At 42.7% G+C, this 13,721-nt stretch overlaps 1 protein-coding gene across 1 annotated transcript; it reads right to left on the bottom strand.

Annotated features, from left to right (window-relative positions):
* Positions 1-3,050: 3,050 nt before the first annotated feature.
* On the bottom strand, positions 3,051-6,667 carry LOC135573883 (mucin-2-like). The gene is made up of 4 exons (XM_065024084.1): positions 5,878-6,667; positions 5,356-5,727; positions 3,475-3,931; positions 3,051-3,369 (listed from the first exon to the last, which is right to left on the bottom strand). The coding sequence occupies exons 1-4, from the start codon at positions 6,665-6,667 to the stop codon at positions 3,051-3,053; spliced, it is 1,938 nt and encodes a 645-aa protein (XP_064880156.1).
* Positions 6,668-13,721: the final 7,054 nt, after the last annotated feature.

The raw sequence follows: 13,721 nt of genomic DNA, 5'->3' as shown, positions 1-13,721 counted from the left end.
ATATGGTGACAACGATGTAGGCTGTGTATAGTGGTCAAACTAAAGGCAACCATGGCATCCGTGACAGGGAGAAGCATCCATCCATGATGTATAAGGTCTAGTCTAGCTAGCTACATTTTCAGATATTACACATTTCGAATTTTGACGGAAAGTTACGTGTATGATCTTATTATTCGTATCTCAGAGCCATTTGCTTTTCTAGTTATAGCCTAATGTTATCTAGCTAACATTGAACCTGGTTGGTTAGCTACCTGCAGATTCATGCAGGGTAGTAACGTCATGAGTTGGGATTATGGTTCATTGTTTAGCTAGCTAGCACATTTCTCAACAAGACTCCACTATGCAAGTAACCATTTCAATAGAATGTCACTGCGACAACTGTTGATAGACGTAGCTGGTAAATTAGCTCTGGTTATCTACTCTGATGTCAGAGCACTCTAGTCTGAGTGTGCCAGAGCGCAGAATAACTGACAAATTTACGAACACTCAACACCCGTTGAATATAGCCGGTGTCAGTAAATGTTGGCAAAAAAGTGTAAATTGTTGCCAGCAGCACAGTTGCCATCAATAAGGCTCTGGATAATATAAAAACAGCCTAACCAGCTCTGCTAGGGCGAGTAAACTGGACAGTGAACTGTTCTCTCATTTGTGTCTAGAAGTAGCTAGTAAGCTAGCCAACGTTAACCAGTTAGCTTGGGTACTTGACTGCTGTTCTTAGGGCAGAACGCTTGGATCAACCCTTAAAGAGATGGGCATGAACATGAACAATGCTGAATGGGTGTAGACAAAGAATAGCTCTCAAGTAGGTACCAAAACATACAAAGGCCATTTTCTCAAAAGTGAGGTTACAAGTTTATCAATTTTCAAAGTACAATTACTTTCCAATTGTTCCTCAAATGCAGTGTATGATTCACAATTTTGTAGTTCTGTGTCTCTGCTTTAATCCAATGTAAAAAAACACAATTTCAAATTTTCCTACATAAAAATGAATCAAGGCGGTCGGTCACAATTTATTTGACTTTCAGTCTCACTTACAGTACTCAGCTAGCAAATGCAGCTAGCTAGTTTAGCCTACTCAAACACCTTGCTCAAACAGAAGGATGCTATGTTAGCTAGCCTGCTGACTTTCCAACACAACACTGGAAGTCTTCCAACTCAAGGTAAGCTTTTGGTTTGATAAATGTATTGCCACCGGGGCCTGCCAGTGTAAGTGCTAAACTGCATACTGACTGTACACTGTAACGGGTTTACTAACACGTTAGTTCTATTAGCTATGTTGACTATGATGTTACTTAAGCAAATATGGTGACAACGATGTAGGCTGTGTATAGTGGTTATGATATGGTTTGGCTTGGAAAGTTTATTTTTGCCTGATCACATATAGCTGATGTGTTGTACATTGAAGTCCACAAGCAAAGGGAAAAGGTACGAAGAGGAGAGCGCATAAATGCGAGAAGGAACACAACCTGCTTGCTAAGAAAATGAACTGTGTTTACACGTGATCAGGGGTGTATTCATTCGGGTGATTCTTTTGAAATACATTTCATGAAGGGAAGCAAACCAAATGGTGTTAAACATACCTGAATTTGTCCAATAGAAACTCTCGTTTGCAACTGTTGGACTAATGATTACACCCTATGTTAGTATTAGCCATGGATGAGGCATGCGACATCAATACAGACCAATGTCAAGCTTGGATTCGCCATGCCAAAAGGTTTTTCCCACGGTGCATGAAGAATGAGGACATTCACTGTGATGTGGATGATAATTTATGGCTAAATGCTCAAGACAGGCTTGATGCAAATGAATGTGTGCTAAACGTTATGTTTTATTTTCATTCATTTAATTTGTTTAATTTAATTTCTTACATTTGATTACAGATAGTTGTACTATGTTGGTATTATATTTTGTATCTTTTTTTTGCATGAATGATTGTAGAGGATGTCTTCATTGATCACACGTTTGATTACTGTATTACGGAAATGATAGATTTTCTGTCAATTTCGTTGGGTAACGTAAGTGTATTACCTAATGTGAAAACGGTGTAATCTACTGTAATTTACAGTACTGTAGCATATTACTTTCAGCACTTCTAAGGGCGATTTGAAACATGTACTTTGCATTGTTTGCTATTGGATTAGCTGGTTGTTAAAACGACTACATTGAAAAGATATAACGATGTTATGTTACGGTGATTATACTAATGTACTCATTACATATTCAAAGTGATAAAAAAAAAACTAACAGCACTTAAAGCTGTTTGTGTGTCTGTGTGTGTGAGAAAGTGTTAAACTTCTAGAACATTGATAAGAGGGAGTACTTAAACGCACTTAAAGGCCTACTTAAACATTGGGAGCATTAATAGCTAGCTGTATGTTTCCGTGACTTCTGTTGTTTATGGTGAAAATACTCCCAAAAAATTCTGATGCCATTAACTCGATTAATTCCTGTGATCGTTTGACAGCACCTAAACGTTCAATGTACACAAAATGTGAATGACAAGACAGAACTATGTCATCAATGCGCAATAATGGAAGTGAAAATATGTTTGAAATGGCATTATTGAATCAATTCTTCATAGGGTGAGTGACTTGGCTTACAACCTACTGTGTCTTTGGTATGGCACCGTGTTAATACAATGAAATACAATACCGGCATAATGATGTACTACATGCATAGATTATACATTATATACAGTAAACATACAGGCACTTTCTGAGCACCCATAGGAATGATGTTAATTATCCCATCCCAAGACACACACACAAGCATAATGACTACTGTGATTTCTACTCTTTACCTGAGAGCCTAATTCTTACATTAGGCTATCTAGCTTTCTAAAATGACCTCAATGACATGGGGACAAAGTCTTTCAGAATATTCTGACAATAATAATATATTATATTCATTCCCCAGGCTGTATCTTAATTTCCCAAAGTGGTTTACTCCCCTTCAGTCCTCAACATCTCACATCACATTCATATGAAGGAAAGAAGGCAAGGAGCCCACTCTTCATTACTGAGATACATCCTAGGGCAAAGGTCCTTCCCTCAAAGAAAGGCGTTCTCTATGATCAGCACGTGAGGCTCCTCAGTTTCCCCAGCAGGGGGTGCCAGTGGCTCTGTAGACCCTTCCTCCAGAGGAGCACAGCACATCCTCCCAACACAGCCCTTCCCACAGGCCAGGCTGCAGGCCAGGTGTGAGGGCAGTGGGGGAATCTCCCTATGGATGATGGTGCGGTTGGTGTTGTTGTTATCCATGTTGCCGTTGGCTGAGGGAGTGGAGAGGAGGAACTCTGGTTGTACGGTACAGCAGCTCACACCTACACTCTGTAACACCTTGGTGACCCCCGACATCAGATCACCACACCTGTGGGAATAGATGCATATTGAGGTAACTGTATTACGGACCTTCCAACACCATCTCCCCAACATCAACATTCATTGTTTTGTACTGTAAAAACAGATTAAAAACCTGTGTATCTGGAACCCAGCGTGGCAGTGGACATGTACAGACGCCACCAGGCAGCTCTCTGTCAGCTGCCACACGTGGAGGTCGTGCACCGCCTGCACCCCTGGCACACTGGCGATCCGCCGGCCCAGATCAGACACACACACCTGGGATGGGCTGGCCTGGAGCAGCAGCCAACCGTAACGGCACACCTGGGGCAGAGCGGTGGCCAGCAGCACCACCACAGCCACCATGGAGAAGCCAGGGTCCAGGTAGATGAAGGGGCCACAGGCCCCAGAGCCATGCAGGCAGTCTGGGCCCAGGAGTAGCAGGGTAAGCCCGTTGGTGAGGGCCAGGATGGAGCCCAGCAGTGCCTGGGTGAGGGTGATGAGGGATGGGAGAAAGGCGGGAAGTTGAACTTTGAGCCTTGTGGGGCTTTCTGACTTTAGGGCTGAGACTGTGGTGGGGTCTGTCTGATTATCTGAGGAGACAGGATAAAAAGGGGGTAAGGCAGGAAGAACTAGACAAAACTGAAATAGTTAGTCTGTCTGCCACTCATTAAATGGCTTAAGATTATTAGTATAGAACATTTGAAAAATGTCTCAGTTTCACTTAAAAAGATTTCACTTTTGTATACCCAGTACCCAGTAGTTCTGAAAGTAGTGTTCACGAGCCAAAAATTTGCAGATATGTGTGCCACGTCATTGCTCTCTCTGTCGTGCTCATTGGTTGAACTCGAATTAGTGGGGGGCTGGCCCAGGTGGGGGAGAATGGTGCAGCACAGCTTCCAGAAAAAAAGTTGCTTTCAAAACTAGGGATTTTGTGGCTAATTGAGGTAAAACAGTCATTCTGCTCATAGATTATGCATGTGTGAACTACACATTGATACTTCCAGCCCACTAGTAAAAATACTAATATAGTCTCTAAGGTCAAAAAATTTCACAGCAATGCCATCAAATTAAAGTCAGTTGGGAACAGGTCTTTGATGTCCCAAGACCTTGGCATCGGATCTATGAACTGATATGTAAAACAACAATTGACACACATTCATCCGTTCATTGCAATCTTAAGATATTTTATACTTGCTACAAAAAGAATGCTCAATATATACACAACATTGTCTGACCAGTGCAGCCTGGAGGAAACATAAGCAATAGAGCATATTCTAGCACTGTCCATCGGTGGCTGGCTTATGGAGTCAGGTCCAGGAATGATTATGTACTAATATCAGGGTTCAGATGGACCAAAATATTGTTGGGGGGGGGGGGGGTCTGAAAAATTACAATCAGTCAATGGGTAATACCATTGTAGTCTTCGGTAAAGTATTTATTTTATAGGGCAATATCGGTAAGGTTCAGAAGCCTCGTAAGACGTCGCAGTAAAATAGAGGGATGTATTGCAAAAGGAAATAGCAAAATGGTAATATACTTGGAAAGATGGGTTAATCTGTGGACATCAGTGGGTTGGAGTTCAAATCAGAATTAATGGTGGATTGGCCACTGTGATTGGAAATCCAGCATTTGCAGGAAGAGGAAATTAGGGACATACAAGTATGCATAATCCTTTAACTACATGTACCGTACATGAGTGAAAATAGCTGTAAGTAGCAGTACAAGTATCGTTGCGTGTTAGTTTACTCCAATCAGGGGAGGAGTGTAGGGTTAAATAAAACCATAATAAAAGGGAATTAGAAATTATGCAAACAATTAAATTGAATAAACCCAAAATCTATATGCAATATTAAAGTTGATCTACACCCTAGTCCTCTGGATTTGCTGTTAAATTCCAGACTAGGGTGGCTAAGACCACAAAATGCAACATCTTCCCCAAGCATAAAAATGACTCATCTACCAAATACCAAAATGTACTGTGAAGGCCAAAGACAGGAAAGATAACATTTCTCACCTCTGTGTCCCACACACTTAGACACCTCAGAGTTGGGGTACTTTGGATGACAGCCACTGGCCTCTGGATTTGGGAAGTTGTTTGGTGTCTCTGCAGTTCTGCAGTCTGCAGGGAGTGTGTGTGAGTCTGCAGGGGGTGTGAGTGCTCCATGGCAGTGGTCTGAAAGGGGACCCTGAGGGGCCACGGTACGGAGTAGGGATGTCTGGGGTGGGTGCTGAGAGTCACTGTCAGGGTTCAGGACACTGGAGGTTCCAGGGTTACAGAGTACAAGTGTTCCATCTTGGAAGGCACCATCCAGAGATGTAGTGAGGTTACTGAGGTCATTCTCTCCACCCACTCCAGTGCTGTCTTTGGTCTGGACCTCGGCCTTGACTGTGGTGTGTTGGAATGAAAAACAAACAGACGTTCATTGCTTATATTCCAGTTAACCTGCTAGAATAATGCAGAACTTGTACACAATTCCCTCCCACACTGACATTAATAATAAAAGCAAAGAATGCTCTGTGCCTTTTCCATTCACACCAAGGACAGATCTCTCCTCCCCCTCCCAGGCAGCTCTAGTCTTGGTCCCAAGCCAGCTACCCCAGCTGAGCCCCAGCACCAGGAGGTTGTAGAGCAGGCTGACAACCCCCATCACCGTGGCCAAAAGAGGGCGCTGTATAGGGTGGGGCTGCAGGGTGTGGCTGAGGATATCCAGAGAGACAGAGACACACAGGGCAGCCAGCAGGAGAGCTGAGATCAGAGCCCCCAGGGGCTGGACCCTCGCTTCGCTGTAGGACAGGCCACACAGGGAGGCCTGAGGGGGGAGGCGTCGGGGAAAAGGGTTGGCTGGAACAGACAGGGTGGGATGGGGATAAGAGGTTAGCTGGTTGGACTCAGAGTGGTCAGGGGAGAAACAATGGGTGGTTGTAGGGGTGAGAGGTTTGGAGGGAAACTGGGAAGTGGTGGTGAGGACAGGGGTTGAGAGGGGAGGAGAGGGACAGGAAGCTGAGCTGGAAGGGATGGGGGAGACACAGGAGATGGTTAAGGCATATGGGGGAGATTTGACAGGTGACTGAGTGGGGGTGGAGGTGATGGAGGTGGAGAGAGGGGAGGCAGGTGGCGGTTTTGGGGGGCCTCTGCCCAGGGTGGGTTGAGCAAGAGGAAGAGCCATGTGCATGAGGATGAAGAGGGTGTGGAAGACGTCCACCATGGTGATTAGGGAGTCACAGAGGCGGCTGACAACAATCTCACACAGCAGGAGCAGGAAGGTCAGGACCAGCATGCATCTGTGCAGGGAACTGCCGTGGGGGAGCCCCAACCTGCAAGCCATCTCACCTGTCAGACGATACAGACACATGAAAAAAAGTAACATTTCGTGCTCAATATTGATGGAGCAGCCCATCAGATGCAAGTTAATGTAATAATTGTATAGCATTTTCTATCAATGTTCACTGTTGCAAAGGTTATTTGGTTACCCAAAGTACAACATACACTCTTTAAAAAATGGGTTCATAAAGGGTTCTTCGGCTGTCCCCATAGGAGATCCCTTTTGGCTTCCATGTAGAACTCTCTGTGAAAAGCGTTCCACCCGGAACCAAAAAGGGTTCTCCATTTCTCCAATGGGGACAGCCGAACAATGCATTTAGGGTCTAGATAGATAAAAGGGTGCTAAGTTAGAAACAAAGTTACAGACCAGGCAAATCCTGTAACCTTTAGTTCTAGCTAATCTGTCCTGTGCTATAAATTGACAAATTTGATTTGAAATGTTTCAAAGGAGCTTTAGCACGTCTCTTGTTCAGTGGAATGTGTTACCTTGCAATGGTCCAAACCAAACTCAAAATCACTCTAGCCTAGCTGATCCTAAAAAGTCATATAGGAATTAGTTTCACAGCATGAATAACCTGCTTGGAACACACACACACACACACACACACACACACACACACACACACACACACACACACACACACACACACACACACACACACACACACACACACACACACACACACACACACACACACACACACACACGCTCTGACTGAAATACATAAATCAAAATGTGAAAAACAATTACCGGTGGTAGCCTAATGCAATGAGCAATGATGTGCTTCTAAATCAGAGCAATTCAAATGAGGCTAGTCTGACGACAAAAGAAATCCCTGACAAATGGTTTGCCACTATCACTTTTAAATAGTGTGAATTAATATTTATATTATTGTTTTAGAGTTTCTTTACCTTTGACGCGCGGTAGATCACAAGTGTCAAATAATCTCCTGGTAAATGGTGGCGAGGTAATACGTCCACATTCGCGCTTCTGCTTGCCGAATTAAAACGTTTCCTCGTGTGTTCTGCTCTCTCTCTCTCTCTCTCTCTCTCTCTCTCTCTCTCTCTCTCTCTCTCCTCTCCTCTCTCTCCTCTCTCTCGCTCCTCTCTCTCTTTCCTCTCTCTCTCTCCTCTCCTCTCTCTCACTCTCTCCCACGCCCACCAAACTCCCAGGTTATAATCGCTGTCATGTGAGGGGATTCGCTCTCATCATCCTTCATTATCCCCAATCTGCTGTCCCGTTCCCTTGTGTGGGTTAAGAGGAAAGCCCACCCACCCATTTAACCCGTTACTGCCCACACATCAAGAAAAGGTCATGCTGAGTGAAAGTCATTTAAACTTGAGCAAAGGTTATACTATAGTGAACAAAAATATAAACGCAACATGCAACAATTTCAAGGATTTTGTTTAGTTACAGTTCATATAAGGAGATCAGTCAATTTAAATGAATTAATTCAGCCCTAATATATGGATTTCACATGACTGGCCATGGGTAGGCCCTCCCACTTGGGAGCCAGGCCCACCCACAGGGCAGCCAGGCCCAGCCAATCAGAAATATTTCTTCCCCACAAAAGGGATTTTTCACAGAGAAATACTCCTCAGTTTCATCAGCTGTCTGGGTGGCTGGTCACAGACAATCCTGCAGGTGAACAAGCCGGACGTGGAGGTCCTGAACTGGCGTGGTTACACATGGTCTATGGTTGTGAGGCCGGTTAAACGTACTGCCAAATTATCTAAAACAATATTGCAGGCGGGTTATGGTAAAGAAATGAACATGACATTCTCTGGCAACAGCTCCGGTGGACATTCCTGTAGTCAGCATGCCAATTGCACACTCCCTCAAAACTTGAGCCGTCTGTGGTATTGCGTTCTGTGACAAAACTGCACATTTTAGAGTGAACTTTTATTGTCTACAGCACAAGGTGCACCTGTGTAATGATCATGCTGTTAAATCAGCTTCTTGATATGCCACACCTGTCAGGTGGATGGATTATCTTGGCAAAGGAGAAATGCTCATTAACAGGGATGTAAACAAATTTGTGCACAGAATTTGAGAGAAATAAGCTTTTTTTGTGCGCATGAAACATTTCTGGGATCTTATATTTGAGCCCATGAAACATGGGACCAACACTTTACATCTTCCGTTTATATTTTTGTTCAGTATATATAGTATCAATAAGAATAAAGCTGTGTCATAACGTCAGGGGGAAAGTTCCTAATAATGTCATATTCATCATAAAAACTCATTGTCATACTTGACAAAAACTCATTGTCAAAAACTTGTTCTCCAAGACCTGAGTGGATTCTTGTGGCCACCCAAATGGCAAGTTGTGAGTATAAACAAGTGAATTTTTTGTTTGTTTAACCTTTATTTAACCAGGCAAGTCAGTTAAGAACAAATTCTTATTGGGTTACCTGCCTGTGCAGGGGCAGAACGACAGATATGTACCTTGTCAGCTAGGGGGTTTGAACTTGCAACCTTCTGGTTACTAGTCCAACGCTCTGACCACTAGGCTACCCTGCCGCCCCTAGGCAAGTCAGTTAAGAACAAATTCTTATTTACAATGACGGCCTACACCGGACGATGCTGGGCCACATGTGCGCCGCCCTATGGGACTCCCAATCACAGCCGGTTGTGATACAGCCTGGAATCGAACCAGGGTGTCTGCAGTGATGCCTCTAGCTCTGAGATGCAGTGCCTTAGACCACTGCGCCACTCGGGAGCACGAGTCCAACTCAAGATTTATTGACAACCGGTCAGCAAGAGAAGCATATGAATAGCATACAATCTTCAAAATACATGTTAGATTACATCTTACATTCAGCAAGCTAGGGACTTTCCTTGGTCTCAGCCTATGAACTTCATACAGGATTGTCCAGGTTTGTGTTGTGATGGTCATGCTGACATGCCATCATCACAAATAGGAGGCTTAGTCGTGCCCTGGACATATTATGCTATTACAAACAAAGGAGAACCCTTAGATTGAGAAGATCAACTCACCATCCCATGAGCGCCCCATACTGGATACATACTAACCCACATGAGCACCACATACTGAAAAACACAAACCTATCCCTCTGTAACAGAGTGAGAATTCCAACCCGACCTGGGTGCGAACTCACAGCCCTTTTCTTCCCCTCCATCCATGCCAGTGTAGATGCAGCAGTGCCAGGGCCCCATCTCAGACAGGTCCTCCCTGCCAGGAGCTTGGTGCAGTCCAGTGAGCCAACAGGCTAGATGAGGGTTGACACCACAGAAAAGTCCCTTTCACTCTTATACCAACACGCCTGCACATTCCTCAGGCCCAGGGAAAGGCCTGGCGAGGAAACATTGGATCACTTGCCACTGTCCTTAGAAAAGAAACTCCTTATAAAGGTTGAATAGTTGGATCCTACAGATTTTATGATCCTTTAATAAAAGAGAATAAGGTATGCGTGACAACAGCCAGAGCAGCAGGTAATTAGGTAGCATGTTATCCCTCACATACCTTCTCAGGTTACAGCTGCTCTTTCAGCATTGCAGTCACACTCAATCCAATCTTTGCAAAGACACAAACTGAATCTGTGTCCAGAGGTTGGCTGACTGACAACTTGCAAAATATTACATAATACAAGACATAGCATAATATATCATATGAACAACAACGTGGAGTATTTGTTCATCTATAAACCTGCAATAATCATCTAATAACCTATAATAATCATCTAATAACCTATAATACTCCACATAGCCTTCCCAGCACCTGTCGATTCTATGGGACATCTGTGGATGTGCATAATTTCCCTCTACCCTCTTTTCAACGTCTTGTGCTTACTCTGCATGTCATCACAGATATGACAGTGCTGTTTGGGTATGTTGTCTGCAGTGGTGGAAAATGTACCCAATTGTCACACTTAAGTCAAAGTTAAGATACTTCAATAGAAAATGACTCAAGTAAAATTCAAGCAGTAAAATACTACATGACTAAGTCTAAAAGTATTTGGTTTTAAATATACTTAAATATCAAAAGTAAACGTTATTGCTCAAATATACTAAAGTATCAAAATATAAGAGTAAATCACTTCAAATTCCTTATATTAAGCAAACCAGACGACATCATTTTCTTGTTTTTATTTATTTAAGCATAGCCAAGGGCACACCAACATAATTTACAAACAAACCGTGCTGTATCTATTTTCTTCAGGAATGTAGTGAAGTAAAAGTTGTCAAAAATATAAATAGTTAAGTACAGATACCCCTTAAGTAGTACTTTAAAGTATTTTTTTACTTAAGTACTTTACACCACTGGTTGCCAAAAGGGAAACAATTGCCATAAGGGACACACGAGACTGAATGAGATTGGTCTGTCCACTGACACTCAAATAGTTTAATAGCTAACACTGCTGACCCTTAACTTTCCAAGACAACCACATTAGTTGATCAACTAGACACCAGATTGTTGATTTATTGTTATGGCACTCCTCTGTCCAACCTCCGGTTTCACTTAGTGTGCTGGGACAGAAAACTACAGCATCGTCAACCACAACAATTGTACTAAACACAGCTGAGAGACACGATCGACACTGTGCAGGTGGTCAATTGGGTTTCGGTCTTACAAATGCTACACAACTCATCAACACAACAACTGGGGCATATACAGAACATATAATGAATACATTGAAATATGTATAACGCTTTTCATTACAGAAACTCTAATCAGGGAAAATAAATATAGATGCAATATACAATAACAACAACAGTGGGCAAGCAATCTAGGCTATGAAAATGACAGTCTGTAGAATTAGGTTTTAAGGCCCTTTTAAGTTCTCATGGATGGAGTGGCTCTCGGATGGTCAGGGAGAGCATTCCATAGGCGAGGGGCAAGGCAGCATGGAGGCTCGGTCCCCCATAGTTTGGAGACGTGTATAAGATCCTAGCTCAAAAGGCAAGGCAACAAACATGAAACCAAGAGACATGAGAAATTAGGAAACCCTTTATTTCAACCAAGATTATACACAAAATCCATAAATGCAGTAAAACTTGAACCCAAATAAACAAAAACAAGACATTGTACCTTCATAGATAGTTTAGAAGAACACATTATGAGATGTAGGTGAATCTACAAAAACACCACAGGTCACAATATTGCACAATATCATTGCTTATATGATTCTACCTCATAAGTCTGCCTGTACTCTAAAGACAACACTAATGTATTTCAGGTGAGGTGTACTGAGAGCAGAAACCCACTGCACTACTTCTAAGTTTACTGAAATTAAAAGGTGAACGGGGAAGCTGAGAAAAGCAGACTTAGAACCGAAGGTCACTTTTAATTCGTTTTCAGTGTTGCTTTCCTTGTGGATTTAAGCCTTTTCATGGGTGGCAGTTTGGGCTGGGGAAAAGTAGAACAAAAGAAATACTTGCATAGATACAGTAGGGAAGGGAAGAAACATGAAGGAAAAAGAGCTATTACATGTTAATGTTCGCATGGGTGTTGACTTAAATTTATTCCAGAAGGTCCTGCCCTTAGTCTCTCTATCCAATCCAGATCACACGTGTCTACTGTACAGAAGGAGAATGGTCCTTAAATGTATTTTTACCCTCTGTAATTCAGGGAGCTTTGGAGATGCTGAGTTTCGCTTATGAAGTGTATGTTTAAGGCTTTCTCTAGCCCCCTCTCCTCTCCTCTTTCTCATGATCTTTCTTCATATAAGCAGCTGGGGGGGTTGGATTAGTATTGGCTGGAATTCCTTCAGAACCAGATTAGTAATGAAAAAATAAAAAACAGAATTACCCCCCCCCCATGAGCCTGTCTCTGAGGGGGGCGGTGAACCGCCTCACCCCTCAACGTCCCATCTTAAAGTTTGGTCACATTTTTTGGAAAGTTCAGATTGAGCCATGCCATCCCAAGAAATCTGGAGAAAAGACAGACCTTTTTGAGTCTTGACATAGTAGGGAATAACAACATCCATACCAGAATAGTACTGAATGCTTGGCCAAGATGCCACTTCATACTTCAAGTATGCCATGTCATAGTAGGACACGATCGCTGATCAGAGTGGTCTAAATGTTTTTTTTTTTTTTAAAGAACCATCTCTATATCAGTACACATGTCCTATTGGCAAAAAAAGGAGAAAATATATGATAGAAATCCATAGAATACATTGAAATTAGATAAAACAATGGCAAGCATCAAACAGATCCTGTTCTCTCAATACCTCTCTTGAAAGAGGGGTCACTAGTCTGGCCAAGCTATCGGTCAGCTCTTGTACTGGGCCTTGGACCTGGTATGCAAATCAGATTTCCACTATTGTTATTTGTAGTCCCACATCATGTCTGTGGATTCTGTGTGAATTGGATTACTACTTTTGTTTTTTAGATCTCGGACAGGTAACATGGTACCCTCTTACATTAAGCCTCTTAATTCCTTCAATACAAAGCAGTATCACCTTGCCTAATACAACTCAGACCAGGTCACATCCCATCCGAACGAAAGACGACAGGACAACAACCATTGAGATACACAGTATTCTTATTCCATATCTCTGACGCACCAGAGATCATCACACCAACCTGATACCAACAAAGGTGATAGTCATTTTGCATAGGCAGTCTCTCACTCCATCCATCCCTGCCTTCCTTCCTCTCTCTAGTCTGGTTCTAATGTCTCAAAGCTCCAGAATTGGTTAAAATGTGGGTTAGAACACTCTTGGAGCAGGCTTATGAAACACTACCAGCAGGCTTATGAAACACTACCAGCAGGCTTATGAAACACTACCAGCAGGCTTATGAAACACTACCAGCAGGCTTATGAAACACTACCAAAGGCCTCCTACAAAGACCTTTAAAAAAAAAACTTGAGTCTCTAAAACTGATGTGCTGTGACTGTCAGTTAAAGCCATACCATTTCCTTCCTCGTATAGAAAGCCATTTTAGGTCCATGTCACCTTGACCAATAAATTCTTCTTCTCTACATCTGAATAACTGGAATATGGCCATTGGCTAATTTGCTTAAACATACAAAAGAAAAAAAAAGAAAAAAGAAGAGAAACATGGAAACACTAGCAGCATTTAACTT

The sequence above is a fragment of the Oncorhynchus nerka genome, linkage group LG11 (genome assembly GCF_034236695.1).
Source record: "Oncorhynchus nerka isolate Pitt River linkage group LG11, Oner_Uvic_2.0, whole genome shotgun sequence".
Classification (NCBI taxonomy): Eukaryota; Metazoa; Chordata; class Actinopteri; order Salmoniformes; family Salmonidae; genus Oncorhynchus; species Oncorhynchus nerka.
This window is presented reverse-complemented; position numbering and strand designations above follow the sequence as displayed.